Source organism: Peromyscus californicus, unplaced genomic scaffold (assembly GCF_007827085.1).
Source record: "Peromyscus californicus insignis strain IS unplaced genomic scaffold, ASM782708v3 Scaffold_17__1_contigs__length_78620276, whole genome shotgun sequence".
Lineage (NCBI taxonomy): Eukaryota > Metazoa > Chordata > Mammalia > Rodentia > Cricetidae > Peromyscus > Peromyscus californicus.
The window spans coordinates 11,300,668-11,318,806 of NW_026294469.1; the positions used below are offsets into that span (position 1 = coordinate 11,300,668).

The 18,139-nt window shown below is 43.1% G+C and overlaps 1 protein-coding gene across 2 annotated transcripts in view; it reads right to left on the minus strand.

Annotated features, from left to right (window-relative positions):
* Positions 1–18,139, minus strand: part of Garem1 (GRB2 associated regulator of MAPK1 subtype 1) — a 178,073-nt gene that overhangs the window by 32,095 nt on the left and 127,839 nt on the right. For both annotated transcript variants that reach the window (XM_052741629.1, XM_052741630.1), the window contains exon 3: positions 13,280–13,410. In XM_052741629.1, coding sequence (XP_052597589.1) covers positions 13,280–13,410 — 131 coding nt within the window. The remainder of the gene's footprint in view (positions 1–13,279; positions 13,411–18,139) is intronic.

The following is an 18,139-nucleotide window of genomic DNA, read 5'->3' on the forward strand; positions in this document are numbered from 1 at the left end:
AAAACAAACAACTCTGGTGTTTCCATGGTGAACTGGATTTTTCCAGAGGAGTCATTGTAAATACCTGATGCCAACACAATCTTATTTTAATGGTGCTTCACGCAGGGGTTTAAAGTCCATTTTGGGTGACTCACAGAAGTATTATTATGTTTTAAAGACTAGTCTCTGTTTTCTTTCAGTCAGTATTTACCTACCTGTCCTAAATAGATTCTTTGCTTCGACAATAGAGTAAGGGTAAGAATATTTATTTGAAATAATTTGACTGTCCAAGAAGCTGCATATGACAGTTCCTATGAGCCCAACACTACGAGTCTGCTAACTACTGATGTGATTGTGCCACACTCGTGATCCTGCACAGGTGCATGTTGTGTACATCCATGGGTGCACATGCATGTGTGGGAGCAATGTGGAGACCAGAGGTCAACCCTAGGTGTTGTTCCCTAGGAGCCACCCTCCCCTTTTGTGGTATCCAAGGCTCACCAAGTAGACGAGGCTGGCTGGTCAGCAGCCCCAGGGATCTTTGCTTATCTGTCTCCCCAGAGCTTGGAATACAGCACGTGCCATCATGCCTGGCTTTTTACACAAGTATTAGGGACCCATTCAGTTCCTCATGCTTACACAGCACACACATGAGTCACGAGCTCCCTTTCTAGCCCCAACTTTCTTCAGGATCTGTAGTTTCAGGGTTTTAGTCATCTTATTTTCTTGACTTCGGTCTCAGGAATCCTCCACCATTCATCTGAACTTTTAATATAGATATATCTATATATCTATATATCTACGGCTTTTGATTTTAGCTAGCACCTAGTTAAACTTGCAACCATGCGTGCAGATCAAAGGCCAGCAAATTACTGTCCGTGGTGGAAATCCAGCCGACCATCTGACTTTATGAGGACATTGTCACACCAATCTGTCTACATCTCGTCCATGGCTGCTTTGTCCTGACAAAGGCAGTGTTTGAGTATGTGCAAGCAGCTCCATGATCCACAAACTCTAAACTACGTATCATGTTCTTTTCTACAAAATCTTGCCAATCATGGAGGAGACCCTGGCCTTTGGAATTTAGTTGGTACAATAGTACTAGTTAACACAACCATGAAACCACAAGCTGAGTCTGAGCCCTGCCTGAAACAGGAAGTGACGTTAGACAAAGTGTTTAACTTCTTAGTGCTTCTCTCTTCACCTGTATTTATTCTGCTGGCTAAATGAACACACATGGACAACCACCCATAGTTCCTGGCATGCAGAGGTACTCAGAAAACAAAGGCAGCATAGCCATTCCTTTTCTCAAGGACACTCGACTTACACGCTGTATCACATTCACCTTTCATAGCCCTGTGTTTTCACACGGGGAAGTGTGCGTCCACTGCTGTTTCCAAGCCCAAACCACTCCCTCTAAGCATTCCGTGTGCTGAAGAGAGCTCAAGCTGTTATCCAACGTGTCACTTCGAAATAAAACTTAATGTCGGTATAGAGCCTGAAGTATCATTACAGACATACCCCAAAGGGAATGAGTCAGGATTTCCTGATTTAGAACAGACTGGTGTGCGAAGCTCTCCGCGTAATCGCTACACTTCCTTCTTAGTCTTGTGAAAAACCCGGGGCTTCTGAAGACATGGGGCTCATGATTTGAGTCTCTCTCTACGTCTGTTTCTCTTTCACTGGGTAACAAACCATCTTCAGTTAGTAGTTGGGGAATCAGTAATGCTTCTCAAACCTGAAGAAATAGAAAACCTTTCTCTTTCTACCTCCCCTCCCCCACAGCAGTGCTGAGGACTGAACCCAGTACTTTGCGCATGCTAGGCAAGCACTCTACCATGGAACCACCCCCCCATCCCCTGTCTGTAAAGCATATGTTCCTTCCTATGCAATTAATTTGTGCCTTCTACTTTTTCCTAACTTACCTTTACAAGCACACACTTTCTAGAATGAAAAAATTACAAGTTGAGAAGCGTCCTCCATGAACTGCACTGAAAGAGGATTTCAGGCAGCGTCTGAGATGTGGAGCAGACAGGATGGGCACAGATTCAACAGAGCAAAGCTTTCCTTAGGAAATGTCACTATCTGGGCACACTCAACACTTCTGCCTCCACCGTGTCTGTGTGCTTGGTAATCCAGCCCTCTTTCCACATATAAAATGCATAATGCCTGTGGGCACAGGTTACAGTTCTGTGCCTCCAACTCTGGTGCCATCATGAATGCTGGCAATTAGTCCAGCATAAGTTATGACACTAACCACCCTGTGGTCAGTGCCTGGGACAGAGGAGGAATCCCACAGAGAAATGCTCTTCCTCTGGCCACGGAGCCTGACATCATCTTAGGTTTCCATGCATGTGATTTATTTGCCTAATTTCTTTCCTTTAATTTTTTTTTTAACTGCAAAAGAAACAACGTGCTGTGTCTAAGTGCTTTGGTATGTGAGCCTGGTTAACATTTCCAGTTTCAATGTTTCCTGAGAGGAAGTAATTCAAAGTGTGTTATCTAAACAACTCTAATAGGTCTAATCCAGGAAACGATCAGGCTTTTACTGCTCATAATGCCACTCAGAATTAATACCTCCACGTCACTCTAAACCACTGATGTAAAGTGTGCACACGGGCACAGACACACAGACATATCCTCCCCGCCTCCCTCTCCCCTCCCGACTCCCCTCTCTCGGCAGTAGGCAGTGTGTCTCTAATAACCAAATAATGAAACAGAAGGGCTAAACAGCAGCAACAGAAGGTCAACTTAACCTGCAGTTTCTTAATGAAGACCTGAGTTATGAGTGACAATGGGGGGCGGGGAGTCCTTTGAAGTTAGGCTTATTTCTTTGCTTCAATAAAGTAATCATTGTGGTAAAATTTTAAAAAAAAGAAATTCTGATTCTTAATAGCAATAATTGATCTCACAAACATGTATAGATTAAATACACAATGTTTGAGATCCAAAACTACAAATACAGCTGTCTTCTGGGAAAATGGCAACAACTAGTGCTTTAAGAGTTAAGGTAAGTATTGATTGATTGAGTGTGTGTGTGTGTGTGTGTGTGTGTGTGTGTGTGTGTGTGTGTGTGTGTTGTGTGTGTGTGTGTGTCTAACAAGAACTAGAGAGGGATGGCAAGCACAATGGCCCTGACTTAGTGGTGACGGCATGGCAGATGGCTTTGCCAACTGGCAGGTTCTCAGAGGAGTTCACAAAGTCTCAGCAAACAACAACAAAAAAAGCATCGAATGGTCTTCAAACACTAAAATAATCAAGCCCATAATTGTACCCAGCTTGTATCCTCCACGAGTCTTGACAATATGACATCTGACTCATTCTAAGGAAACCATGTGATTTTTAAAATGAGCAAACAAAACTTGGCTATGTTTAAAATGTACTTGTTATCTCAGAATCTTTCCTTTCCACCTGACAAAGCCTACATTGAATGCATAGCTGTCCATCCTTTCTGACCTCTGTGGTGTGGAGTCGAGAACGAGGCTGTGTGCCAAGGAGGCTCGCAGTGACCACCAGAAAGGCCATGTCAATCTGTGAGGTTTGGTAGAAAAGCCAGTGCGGTCTTCTGTGCCAATCAAAACTATCCAATGTGGTTCCCAATTCCCAGCCCAGCAGATCAGAGACAGGAAGTAAAACTGGAAAAGGGAGTATTTAAGGCAGGTGTTCCAACAGACACAGGGGCGCCTCAAATGACTCAGATGGGACTGTAAGATACTGAGTTATCAGGATGGAGGGTCTCCCTAAAGCAAAAGTCAAACATTTCAAGAGAGTGTCAACAGATTTTAAAGCAGGAGATGAAGGTACATTTAAATTTCCTTAATTTTAAATGACAGAAAAGGTTACTTTAAGAGACTGAAAGGGAATCACACTCATTTTGGAAAGCACTTTGTTAAAATTCACAGCTACCCTGAATGTTGGTTGTCTAGATTACCCAGGCTTCAAGATTCTGGAGATAAATGCTGGAGCAAATCAGCGCTAACCTATTTTGAACAATCCCAGGAAGAATGCCCTCACTAACATTAGACACTTCAAACACAGGGGCATTAGGTCTCTGAATTACCAAGCCAGTAACCTGGAGTGTTATTCAAATTAGGAACAGTGAGTAGCACTGAACTATACTCCCAAAACAAAACAAAGTGACAATCAGGCTGTCCCTTAAACTCACTAGTTAGCTGAGGGTGACCTGAACTCATCCTGCCTCAGCTGGGTATGCTTGATGTCTCTGCCAAGGTTGGCTGGGATTACAGGTGTGTACTACCACATCCAGCCTAAAAGAAGGTGGATCAACTGCACAAGCTCCTGGGGCAATGGAAAGTATGCTCAGATTACAACCAAGTCCCACCTCAAGCACACAGATAGAATGAGGCAGAGCATAAGGGTGGCTGGGTTGGACTAGGAGACCTGGAATCCATTCTAGACATGGCTGACTGTTTTGAGTCACTGAAGTCAACTAATGTTGTTGGTTGTTTTTTCGACTCTTGCTCTTTTGACTCTTTGGTTATTCAGGGCCCTTTGCTCTTTTGGGGGGCCCATCACCCAGCTCCAAATAAATCACACACAGAGGCTTATTCTTAATTATAAATGCCTGGCCTTAGCCTGGCTTGTTTCTTACCAGCTTTTCTTAACTGATCCCATCTAACTCCTGGCTCTGGGCTTTTACCTTTTCTTACTTCTGTATATCTTATTTTCATTCTTACTATGTGGCTGGCCCCTGATGTCCTCCTCCTTCTTGTCTCCTGCTCTTTTTTCTTGATCTTTCTTCCCAGATTTCTCCTATTTATTCTCTTTGCCTGCCAGCCCCACATATCCTTAGTGGGTGCCTCTCCCTGAGGCTCCTGATGTTCCCTTAATGCCAATATGCAGGGCTATCTATGGAATGGTCTGTGTTTGTGTGTATGTGTACATTTATAGGCATGGGTGAACGCTTGGTGTGTACTGTTCATGTCTGTATCCATGTGTCCCTGTACTAAGATGGTATTCACACGTGTGTGTAGGAGTACAGGCTTGATAGGTACCTAGCAGTTACCTGCTGCCTACTAGGGGTGGTACTTCAGGGGTAAAGCACAGACAATCACCCCTATAATCCTTTCTCCTGCCTCACTATTGACCACCCAGCTCTTTATTAGACCATCAGGTGTTTTAGATAGGCAAAGTAACAAATGCAACATAAGCAAAAGTAACATACCTTAAAATAATATTCTACAACAAACTAAGGCATTTGCTTCTTAGTTTTTTTATCTGCTAAAGGGAAGAAGACTAAGTGATGTCTAAAGACCACTTCCTCCCTCAGATCTAAAATCTATGGCTACAAAAACTCAAACTCCTCACGCTGTTGGGTTGTTTACAGTATTTGAATATTTGATTCTTGAGCACATTTATCAGTATCAAGAAATTATCAATTAGTTCCTATGGTTCTTACATGATTAGTTACCTATTTAGAAAAAGGCACCCCTGGACAGATTATCATTAAGAGAATTAAGAGAAAAGGAAAGGAAAGAATGTCATTTCTGACAACACAGACAATTCTGGACACTACACTTAGTCAAATAAGCTGGACACACAAAGACAAGTATTGCATGTTCTCACTTTTATGTGGAAAACAAAATCAAACAAGTAGCCGGGGACAGAATGGGACATTCCCAGAGGGTGGGGATTAGGGATGCTGAGCTGTTCATCATTCTAGCTGGACAGGAGGAAGGACTAAAATGTGAGGTAATGGATGCTAGCCAGCTTGATTTGATCATTATATGCCTATCACTTCACACTCTTCAACCACATCTAGCACCACCTGCCCCTTACAAGTAGATGTAATTATTATTTCTACCTTTCTAAAAAAATAGAAATCCCAAGATCCTTGCCCCCACACTATAGCAGCTCTGTTGTTTGGCAATGATCCCTGTCCTGACAAGTTTGTCAACCCAACACAGGCAAGGAGGGACTCTCAACTGAGAAAATGTCTTCATAAGATATGCCTGTTGGCAAGTCTGTAGTACATTTTCTTGACTGAAGATTGATGTGGGAGGGCCCAGCTTACTGTGGGCAGTACCACTCCTCGGCTGGTAGTCCTAGATGGTATAAGAAAGCAGGTTGAACAAGCCATGGGGAGCAAGCCAGTAAACAGCCTTTATCCATGGCCTCTGCAAGAGCTCCTGCCTCTAGATTTCTGCCTTGTGTTCTTGTCTTGAATCCCTGGATGGTAGACTACAACTTGTACGAGGAAATACACACTTTCCTTTCCTTCATTTGAAAAAAACAACTATCTTAGAGCAACCATCCTAGCCCCCCAGCTCTTACAGTCTTTCTGCCCCCTCTACCAAGATGTTCCCTGAGCCTTAGGTATAGGGACTATGTTGTAGATGTACCAGTTGGTGCTGGACATTCCTTGATCACTTATTCCCTGCTTTCTGACCAATTGTGGATCTCTCTAGTAGCCTCTGTCTGCTCCAAAACAAACAAACAAACAAACAAAAAAGGCTTCTTTGATGAGGGATGAGAGCTATACTTATCTGTGGATATAAGGATAAGTGTAAAGAATACAGTTAAAAATTATACTGACTTTTGAAAATAGTAGTGTAGGTTTCTCCTTGAAGGTCTAGGACCTCTCTCATCATGAGTAGTTGGCTAAGTCTAAAGAACCAAGCAATAAATTCCCTCCATCCCATTGAGTGGACCTTAAGTTCATTTGGACAACTGTTAGTCATCCCTAAAAATATATATGTCACTATTACAGCATTGTGGATATCTTGCCATGTTGGTCATTGTTATGGTTCACAGGCTTTACAGCTTGTAGGAGTATTGATTACTTCTCTGCTTGGCAGCTGGCATAGCTCAGGTTGTTTTTGATCATGGTGTTTTACCACAGCAACAGAAACCCTAACTAAGATATCTTTGATGTAGCACATCCTAAACACAACAATCAGAAGATCTTTCTATGAGGTCTGGGCAAACAGAGAGGGTGACTGTCCACATCTGACCAAAACTTCACATGTCTGAGTGGGTCACTTTATTTGAGGTAATGCCAACTTGTCATTTTGCTTCTGAGGAAGTGTCTATTGAGACAACCGATAGCCAGACCTCACAGGCTGGAACTAAAAGCAGTATGAGAGCAACCAGGTTAGAGAAGTACCACCCTCTTAGACTTGGAAGTAATTTTAAAGCTTTTAGGGGCAGCAGTGAGAACAAGATAGCTCAGATCCAATGCCAAGTCGAAGCTGCCTTTCTTCCCCCACCCCTCTCCAGATGCAGCAATAAGGACAGAATGTGAATTAAAACCTAATTGGTTAGTCATTATTTTGATGGCAAGTATGCATGTGTGGGAAAATTTCTCATCAGCACTGGGCTGAGTTTGAAAGGCTGAAGACATTTCAAATAATTCACTAGCTATTAGTGTAATGTCTCCTAAAGATATTGGAATAAAGGGGTAATTTTGAATCAGTGACAAAAACTAGCTTCTCTATATGGAGTGCTTAATGAAGACAATGGCTGTGAAGTATTAAATAAAGTGGAAGTGAAATAATGTGTGGGGAGAATTCTTTTAAAATGAGAGACAATTTAGTATGATTGAATGTTCTGCAACAGGGACTGGCAGGGTTTTCCTTAGGGGCTTTGGGAGCCACAGGGTCTCTGCTGCACTGCTGCTGAGGTGAAGGAAGCCACAGGCAACATGTAAACAGACGAAGCATATACAGAAACATGGGCCTGTCCATAGCCCATGGCCCACTAACTCCCATACTAGATACTTAAAAAGGACTGGCCGGCACGGCTTCATTTAATTCTTACAGCCCACATCTAAGGCGGGCGGTCTCACTCCATCGTGCGGGTGAAGATACTGGAAGCCCCAGGGGTTGTGCAGCGTGTCCGTGGTCACACTTACTGTCTGTGGGTGAGGCTGAGCTCAGCTCTGAACCCAGTACCTGAGCAACTCCACAGCCTCAGACCATGGTGGCTTTATTTAGAGAGAGACATATGGGGTGAACACAGTCAAGTGGCTGGTTTTGTTTTTTAAGATTTCATTTTTTTAGGGGTGTATGTGTTTGCACGCTTGAAGGCAGGAGCCCACAGAGGCCAGAAGAGGGTGCTCGATCCCTGGATTTAGGGTTCCAGGTGCTTCTGAGCTGCCTGATGTGGGTGGTGAGAACTGAACTTGGGTCCTCTGCAAAGGCAGTGTGCACTCGTAATTGCTGAGCCAGCTCTCCAGCCCCAGGTGTGGCTGGTTTAATGTCAAGAGACAGAGGAGAGGCTAGACAAACAGCTCAGCCATTTAGAGCCCCTGGTGCTTTCCAGGGGACCTGGATTTGGTTCTCAGAACCCACCACCAGCATCAGCAGCTTATGACCTCTTGTAACTCCAGCTCCAGAAGGTCTGACTCCCACTTCTGGCCTCCCTGGGCACATGTGCACACACATACATAAATAATAATAAAATTTTTCATCACGGACACCAAAAGCTGACAGATACAGGAAAAAAAATGTTATGAAGGCTGGTGGAGGAATGCTTTTCTAAAAACACGGCATGCTTTAGTTCTTTTGTTTTTGAGACAGGGTCTCCCATAGCCCAGGCTGACCTTGAACTTACTATGTAACTGAACATGATCTTGAACTTCTGATTCTCCTGCCTCCACTTCTCATGAGCTGAGATGACAGGCATGCACAACCATGTCAGGTTTTGTATGGCTCAGTGGCTCGTTTGTCCTGGAAACCTGGCTTCGAGGACAGCACAAGTTCCCTCTGGCATTTACCTCGCTGAGGGCTCATTTCTTTCTCCTCAATTTGATTTCCGGACGCTGCGGTGCTCCAGGGCTCAGGCCCTAGCCCTCTGCTCTCTGCTCTCTAGGTTATGGTTTCTCAGTCTGGGTCCTAATTGTGGAATGAACAACTCTTCACTGCCGTGCACAGTAAACGCTCAGGAGCATCCCGGCCTCTACACACTGGGTGCCAAGAACTTCCTCCATCTCCTAATCACGACAAAGTTACATACAGACACCGCCAATGCGCCCCAGGAACCAAATCACCTGCCACTAAAAGCAGCTGCTGCTGCTGGTCAATGCAACTAGACCCAGGGTTTCAAATACCCTCCAAAGGTGAGGGGCTATACATGTACACCCCCACTTCAACCTTTCTCCAAACTCAAAATCCATGTTGCCAGCTACACACCACATTTCTACTTGGAGTTAGAATATACATTTGCTTATTTATTGTCTTCCTCTCCTACTAGGCTGTCTCCCTGAAGATGGGCACCTGCATACTCATTGAGAACAGTCCTGGACAGACAGTAGGAGTTCAAAATACATTTGCTAGTTAACCAGTTAAATATTGCATAGGAACTCGTTTTGTGCAGTTCACCAATGATGGGGCAACCAGGTCAACATTGTTAAATGTACCAAGGTATCTTTTAAAGACAAGTTTTCTTTATTAATTTTCAGGCTAGAAGAAATGCTTGGTGAGTGTGGTAGCCCACCTATACTTCAGTCCTAGGCAGCTAAGGCAGGAGGATTGCTGTGAGCTCAAGGCCAGCCTGGGCTGCAACCTAAGACTCGGTATCAAGTATAAAATGAAACAAAGACACTTCATTTCTAAGTAAGTGCAGATAGTCACGATACAATCCACTGTACTTAATTAAAATTTTACTATAGTCTTAGACAAAAGACAGAAGTAAGATTGCTGTTCTTATGATTTATTATTTTTGCAGTGTTGAGGAGTAAACTCAGGGCCTAACACATGCTAGGCAAGACTCTACTACTGAGATGTATTTCCAACCTTGAGTTACTATTACGTTAAGATATTTGGTATTACTTCAAATTATTACAATATATTTCAATTTTGGACTCAATAAAAATGAATATTTATGCATGTTACTCATGAATTCATAACTACAAAAAATTTCAATAGTGTATCTTATATGGCCTAGTTTATGCCATTCTTTTTCTTTTCCTATTTTCATGTATGTGTATGCAAGCACACACATGAATGCATATATACATATGGAGGCCTGAGCTTGATGTTAAGAATCATGTATGACCATTCTTCTACCTGTTCACTGAGCCAGGAACTCTCAGTCAAAAGCAGAGCTCACTGCTATGACTAGTGATGACCAGCTTGCTGGGGATCCACTGTCTCCGCTTTCTGAGGCTGGAATCACAGGTGGGCTACCATGCCCACCTGGCATTTATGAAGGTTCCAGGGATCTGAACTCTGGCAAGGGCTTTAGCCATTGAGCCATCTTCCTGGTACCTATTTCATTTGTGAATGGGAAGATAAAGGGTGAAATTTCTCTATGTAGGTTTAAATTTATCGAAAAACAATCCTCCCACCAAAATCTTCTTCTTGGAAAACAGCTTCCATCTGAGGCTAGGTAGTGCTATTTTTCATTTTGTTCTTTCTCCAGGGGACGCAATAACCAAACATGGCATTCTTTACTTCCCCAGTCTGCACACAACACCATTACCATGTCTATTGTTAGTTAAGACGTGATTCCCAGCACTGAACTTCCTTTCGGGTAGCAGTCCACATTCCTACAACTATCTTCAGTTCATTCACTTACTTGGGTGCAGTTTCTAAGCACACAACGTTCTGTATGTTTCATTATACAAATTTGCCAAGGGCTTTCTACCAATGGTTCTTCAAATAGAAGGGAACATTTCAATGACTGACGCAAACTTGATGTGATGGCTCTTAAAAGTCGTAAGTATTAAATAACTCTATAAGATATCAAATATTGATGCTTGTACAGCTTGGAACTCAAGCAAAGCCCATTCAGCTCTGGATGTTCTAAGCTCACGTTTCCTACACTAATCTGTGCCCTCAAACTTGTAAGTGGCACCTCTATGACACACACATTTTTTTGTGTGTTGTGTATGTTTATGTTTGCTTATATAAGTGTGAGAGTGTGTGTGTGTGTGTGTGTGTGTGTGTGTGTGTGTGTGTGTGTGTAAGAGGTCAATGCTGGTTATCTTCCTCTATCACTCTCTACCTTATCTTTTGAGCCAGGATCTCTCACTGAACATAGAAGTCGTCCATTGGCTTGGCTGACAGAAACCCTCCCGTCTGCCTCTCCAGCACAGATTACTTACTGGCATGCACGGCCATGCCTAGCTTTTATATGAATACTGAAGATCAATCTCAGGTCCTTAAACCACAGCAAACATATTATCAACTTAGCTGCCTCCCCAGCCTGCATTTAATGATTTAACAAAAAACTTTAAAAAAGCTTCTAGAGAGACATCTTTAAAAATACTGTACATGAGGCAGGGTATAGTGGTGCATGCCTTTAATCCCAGGCAGGTGGATGTCTGTGAGTTCGAGACCAGCTTGAACTACATAGTGAGTTCTAGACTAATTAGGGCTACACAATGAGACCATGTCTCACAATATTTTACACGAGCAATATGTGACCAAAAATAGAATGTTAATCTTAAAAGCCATAAAAGATTTTATACCTGACTTGTCACCACTTAGGAGATAAATTACTTTTAGAAAAGGATTTAAAAGTGTTAGCCTGACTTTTATTTTTTTCATTTAGCTAATTTTAAATAAAAGTTTTAAGGGGAAGGTTTAGACTTATTAAAACATGCAGGAAGTCAAGGTCAGCTTTCTGGGGCAGTTCAGTGGCAACATTCAACTGGTGTGCTTAGAGCCCCAGTTTAATCTCCAACTCTACAAAACTTCAAAAACAAAACCAACCAACACAAACCCCTAGCTTCAATAGTTTATGAATGAATGAATCTTAGTAAGTTAAAAAACAAAGACTATGCTCTTATGAACGTGGAGATGAAGGTTTGCTCTATTGTCGGCTCATACACATGGACACTGCAGGAACTGAAAAAAACAAAAAACAACACCAAAACAAAAACCAGACTTTTCGTATATAAGTCAATCATATTCAGTAGAAGATTTCCCATAGCATAAAATCTCACTAAGTCTAATAGTAAACCACAGAAAACAGTGACTGTCTTTAGAAGTGGGGAAGAATGGCATGCCCCTGCCATCGTCATGGGCAGAACCTCTTGTTTGGTTGGGAGCTCCCCGGTCCTGTGTTTCCTGAAGAGTATGGGTGGGATGACTCATGCACAGAGACACAGATGCTGTCTTGGGCCAACACTTCATGTAGCCTGCTGTTCTAAGAAACAGGTATGCTGACTCCTAACTTTTGACCTGCTCACAGAATCTGACTTAGTTGACTTCCTGTGTAAAAGAAATAAACAGGAAATCCTTTCAACGTGGACACTTGAAGGTGTTTGGGCATGACTGTGGGGGTTGGTGACAAAATGGAGCAGGTGTGCAAACAGTACAACTGGATCCCATGTGTGAGGGCTCTGCTGTTCTAGCAAGTCTGGCCAGAGGAGCTAGCTCATATATGGAAGCACACCATCCTTCTGAGAATGATGGGTGAAGGAAGCATGGCCAACACTGGGCTGTCTTGGGCAGGATTCTGAACATCAGATTTCTCTGTACACTGAAATAGTCCACAGAGAATGAAGGGGATGTGTGCTGGTCTTGGTGCAGGTACTGGAAGTGTGCTTGTGAGCTCTTCCGTTCCCCCCTTGGTTTCCTTTCAAAAACTGAAGTGTTGATATTTGGTTCATCATAGGTCTTTTGCTTCCAAGAGCGGAAAATCCAGTTTATCAGAGGCTCTGGTCAAACAGCTGTTGGAGGATGAGGTTCAAGTAAAAAACATCTTTTATTTTCTTAGGAATTGTGATGCTTAATATTGACTATGAATATGACAGGATAAGAACCAGCTAGGAGACAAGACTCTGGGCTTGTCCATGAGGGAGTTTCTACATCGGATTAACTTCAGTTAATCCATGGGCTGGGATCCCAGACCGAATAAAAAGAAGAAAGTGAGCTGAGCATGGGAAGTCATAGTGAGCTGAGCATGGGAAGTCATCGCTCTGTCTGCATCCTGACTGTGATGTGATGAGGCCTGCTGCCTTGAACTCCTTCCTGCTGCCCTGACTTTCTCACTCTGATGGGACTGTCCCCTCAAGCTGTGAGCCAAAATAAGTCCCTCTTTCTTTCAATTGTTTTTTGTTGATATCTGTCTCAGTCATGAGGAAAATAAACAAGCATTTCTACTTCGGAAATTAATAGTTTTAAGTTCTAATAAAAGACTGTGGTAATAAATACAGTGTGTGGACAGGTGTTGGGTCATCTCTACCCTCTGTAGTGTTTCAGGTGCTAGCATTCACCCACTGAGAGGATGGAATGTTCCTAGGAGGCACAGATGTGCACACATAGTGTATTACACACTTGAATGTTACAGCGTCTCAGTGAGGGGTAAATATCTGGTTCTTCAGAGCTACCTTCACGTTGAACGTAATTTCCTCCATGACGTACACACGTTCAGGAAATGCTTTGGCCACTTCCTCCACGCTGTTGAAATATTGCACTGGCTCCTTTATATCCCGGTCTTGTTCCAGCAGCTTGAATTGTCCTAAAACACACAATAAGCAGAAGAGATGTAAGATGTTTATGCTGGACAGCTGTCACCGGGGCGACAACATCCTCTTCCTTTAGGCCAGCTCTTCTCTGCCGTAGACTGCTATTCAGTATCACGTTAAAAAGGATGATCACGTCCGAAGGTTTGGTTAAACTAGAATCTAGGTAAATATTGAAAATCAGTGTGAAAATGAAAACAAACCATATTTTATTTTTTCTTTTCAGATTCAGGGTTTATTATCAGGGCTCTAAAATTACCGTGAATGGATGCTTGCTGTCATTAGATCTCCAAGGGAAAACGCAGGCTGCTATAAACAACAGCAGCTCATTTTGTTTTTAGCAGTAAACTTTCTTGTCATTTAGTTTTAAGATTACTTTCTAAAACTAAGGCCCCGGACCATGTAGAACTAATCTTTTGAAATTAATCTTTAGAATAGAATAAAATCAGGGCTGGAGTGTAGCTCCGAGGCAGCATCTGACAGCAAAAAGAGCCGCCGCCCCAGACAAGGCACCTCTGCCCACCTTCAGCTACAGTATGGGCAGCAGCGTGAGCTGGACTTAGCTCCCTTTCCTGAGTCAAGTCTTCCAGCTAGACCTGGAGAGAAGGAATGAGCTGAGAACGAGGTTGAAAGAGGAGGTGTTGGAAAGAGAGGAGACTGTCAAGTGCCCACTGAGGACTTAGGATGCAGTGGGACTGCCCAGCAACATCAAATCACCCCTGGAGGTTCCTGGCTGAGAATTAAAAGAGAATTCAGAGAGCACAAAGCAAGGTCAGGAACACAGGCACGGAATGGGAAGAGATTCAGATTGAGATTCTGCCACTGCCGTGAAGCTGCCAGTGAGTATGAGAAGTGAGGCGGGAGGAAGGACTCAGGATATATGCAAGGGGGTGAAGCCGACGCTGCTCATGGACCTTGCGGTTGGGAAAGATGCCAAAGCTCTAGGTGGGAAGGCAGACAGACAGTGAAGATGCGGTGGGATCAATGGCTCTGACGTGGGTGAAGTTTTGACTCTGGAGAGAATTAGTTCAAAAGCTTACAAAGGAGAGTGGCCTACTTAAAACACATCCCTGGGATACTTTAGACAAGCACAAAAATTACCTTTCAGGAGCCAGCCTAGCCAAGGAATAGATTAGATACACACTTGAAAGCATCTTTCCAGCTGAGATGGACAATCTCTTTGTGTTATGGGATGAGTGAGGGGACCAAAGCAGTTGTCTGTGGGAGTTAGACTGTATATTTACTTGTCTATGATCTAGGGAACATCTGACAGAGACTCAACATTCCCAACTACCTACAATGGTGATTTATATTTTGTAATTTATTATGTGCATAAGGAATTACAGATTTGGATGCTGAAGGTGATTCAAGCTATCTATCAGGAAAGTTTCATGAAAATCTGTAAATGTCACCTGTTCAAGTCTATCATTAGAGTTTAATTTGCGATCAGCGTTTTAGGAAGCTTTTCCCCAAATGAGGTGGGACTTGTATGCATCCCAAACTCTCAGTAAGTGGCTAGCAGCTGCTCAAACCGCGTTATGTATATTTTTCTAGTAGCCGCACAAAAAACAAAAAGCAAAAGGGCAAAAAGGAAATCAGTTTTAACAGATTTGGTTTAAGTCACTAGACCTAGACTGAATAAAAACGTCACAAAGTTATTTCCTGCTCTTTTTGTACATACGTGTGTGTGTGTGTGTGTGTGTGTGTGTGTGTGTGTGTGTGTGTGCCAGAAGAGAACCTCAGGTGTCTTCTGGTACTATCCACCTTGCTTGACATAGGATCTCTCACTGTGACATGGGGCTCACCAGAAGGCCAGCAAGTCCTAGTCTCTGCTTCCCAGCACTGGGAAGTTACAAGTGGGTTACAAGAACGGCCCATTCTATCCAGTCTTTTTCTGTGGGTCTGGGACTGAGCTCAGGTCCTCCAAGTACTCCCCCAACTGAGCTGTCTCCTTGGTGTTTGCACCAAATCTCTTCAATCCAATGTGTGCTCTATATTTTACAAAGTAGACTATTTTCTGCTCATGAAATAAGAAGGTTTACAATTAATATTTCCTTCTTTCCTTCCTCCCTCCCTCCCTTTTCTCCTCCCCTTCCTTTTCTCCCTGCTTGCCATGGTACCTAACATTGTGTTTTGTATAATGGTTGTGTGTATGTGTTTCTGGAAATTAAACCCAGGACCTCCTGTGTGCTGGGCAATCCTCGGTCATTTTCCCTTCCTTACGGTTTTGGGAACAGAATCTAGTGTGTGCGCATGCCAGGCATGAGCTGCTCTGCCGAGCCACACACCTAGCTCTTGGTTTCCTCATGGAACTCCCCCATTCATTTCTCTCCCAACATAGCCCTTGTTCTTCAGGCATTCTTGAGTCATTTTTCTATGGTGTCTATGATCTTGTACAATTAATCTTCTCAAGTATAATTTAACATTTAAACACCACAGCCTTGCCTGTGCTTGCCACTCATTGTTCAGGAAGGCCAGAAATGCACACGTGTGGAGTTCTGAGACCCAACACTCACAAATGAAAAAGAAGAAACAAACACAGCAGCAGCCAAATAACACACAGCTTTAACATCTGAACATACTATACATTAGAAAAAGATTATTTTCATTTCAGAATGCTTTTCAGATCATTTTGTAATATTCTGATTTTCATGTTTGTCGCCATGTTTTAATTACTCTCCTGTGACAGATTATTTAACACCAATTATTTATAGTTCTTATCGTCTCCAAATAACTTCAAAATCTAAATTACTAAAACCTTACATGTGCTGGGTGGTGGTGGTGGCGGTGGCACATGCCTTTAATCCCAGCACTCAGGAGGCAAAGGCAGGCGGATCTCTATGAGTTTGAGGCCAGCCTGGGCTACATAGTAAGTTCCAGGAAAGGCGCAAAGCTACACAGAGAAACCCTGTCTCAAAACAACAGCAACAACAACAACAAAAAACCTTACATGTGCCTTCTTTTCTTCTTCAGTGTTATTTTTGAAGCAGGGTCTTGCTGTATAGCCTAAGCTGGCCCTGTGATCCTTTGCCTCAGTGACCCGAGTGTTAGGATCAAATAAATGTCTTCTTCATGGGCTGAGTCATGGTGTGTATGTGACTTCCTACTGCAGGGGTTGGCACACTTTTCTGTCAATATTTTAGGTTTCACTAGCTAAGTGGCCTCTGGTGACAGAGTGCAAAAGCAGCCACAGAAAATTTACAATCAACGAGAGCAGCTGGGATCCCAACAGACCACACTTACAAAAGCAGGTGACAGGTCAGAGATGGCCCTTGGGTCAGCTGACGTCTGTCCTGCTGGACAGAGTAGAAAGGACAGACCAGGATAACTGGCAAAATAAGACATCAGAATGAAAATGACCAGCCCTCTTATTCTACATCACTGAATAGTCTAACCAAGGTCTCAGGAGAACGTGAAACATGTTCTACGCCGCCAGTATCTCAGAATGGCAGTTTCCCTTTAAATGGATATCTAAAGTCAATATCCGTGAGCTGTAGAAATGAACTTGTATTGGGATGACAATGTAAACAGCCAGCCACAGGATGCCTCCACCTTCTGCCTGTGCTTTACAAGACCAGAGTTCTGTAATTTTTACATGGCTTCTCCTATTTTATAAATGATATGAAGGTGTCTGACTAGCCTGACACACTCTAGGGAGATGCTGGGGCATGTCATTAATCTACATCCTCTGTGACTCTGTGGCCTGAAAATTGGAACTTGTTAGAACCCAGTCTCGCAGACTGGATGAGTTAAGGGCCAGTCTCCTGCCAAAAGAAAAATCAATTTATACAACACATATTCCCACGACCCCCACACAGGGGAACTAATTCTCTAACAGACCATTTCATGAATAACACAGTCTTTTGTGCCACCAAATAAAAACATGTGGAGGCTGTGGAAACATCTGTTCTGAGATGTTACTGTCAAGCACTGTTCTTGGAGACGGAGGAAGCTGCATTGTCTTTCAACAGCTTTGATGATCTCATAAAACGTCTCCATTGTGAGATCTGGTCCATCTGTGGTACCCTGACACTCCCAGGAGCCAATCCAACACCAATGACATACTCATTGATGAGAGTTTAAATGACTCTACGGTGATGTTTAAAAGACAAAGACTCGTGCTTTAGTCCATGTGTTAGTCCTAAAACTCCACTTCACAATTAACATGTTGACTAGGAGTGCTATTTAGAAAATGGTCTTTTTTTTTTTTTTTTTACATTTCCCTCAAGGCAGATATACTGGGTAAACTTCACAATACATACTATATTAAGCTCAGCCGAGAGGCCCCAAGTCCTTCCCTTGACATCTGAAATCTAGCACCCTCGTAACACCAAGGAACTATCCTATAACAACGCTCCTTTCTTTCCAGGGGAAGGTTGTGTCAGACATGGAAAAGAGAAACAAAACTTGCTGATTAAAGAGAGGGAGGAACCGTGCTGAGCTGTAGCAGGGAGAATGAGAGGAAGGAGAGTGCAAGGCTATAAAATGTGCTATGGGCTGGAGGCTCTGTGGGCAAGCATCAGCAGGAATTCATTCTGTGCCCAGTAAGGACCTGACTCCATGGGTCCCCATCACTGTGGCAGTGAGCATGGCAGGGGTAAATATTTTGTTTTTACAGCAATGCTTTTACTGTTTGCCATCTTGTCAGTACAGAGGTACATTTAATGTGTATAAATAAAAAAGAGTGAGGTTAGAGCAGAGGTTTGCTGTATCCATCATGGGAAC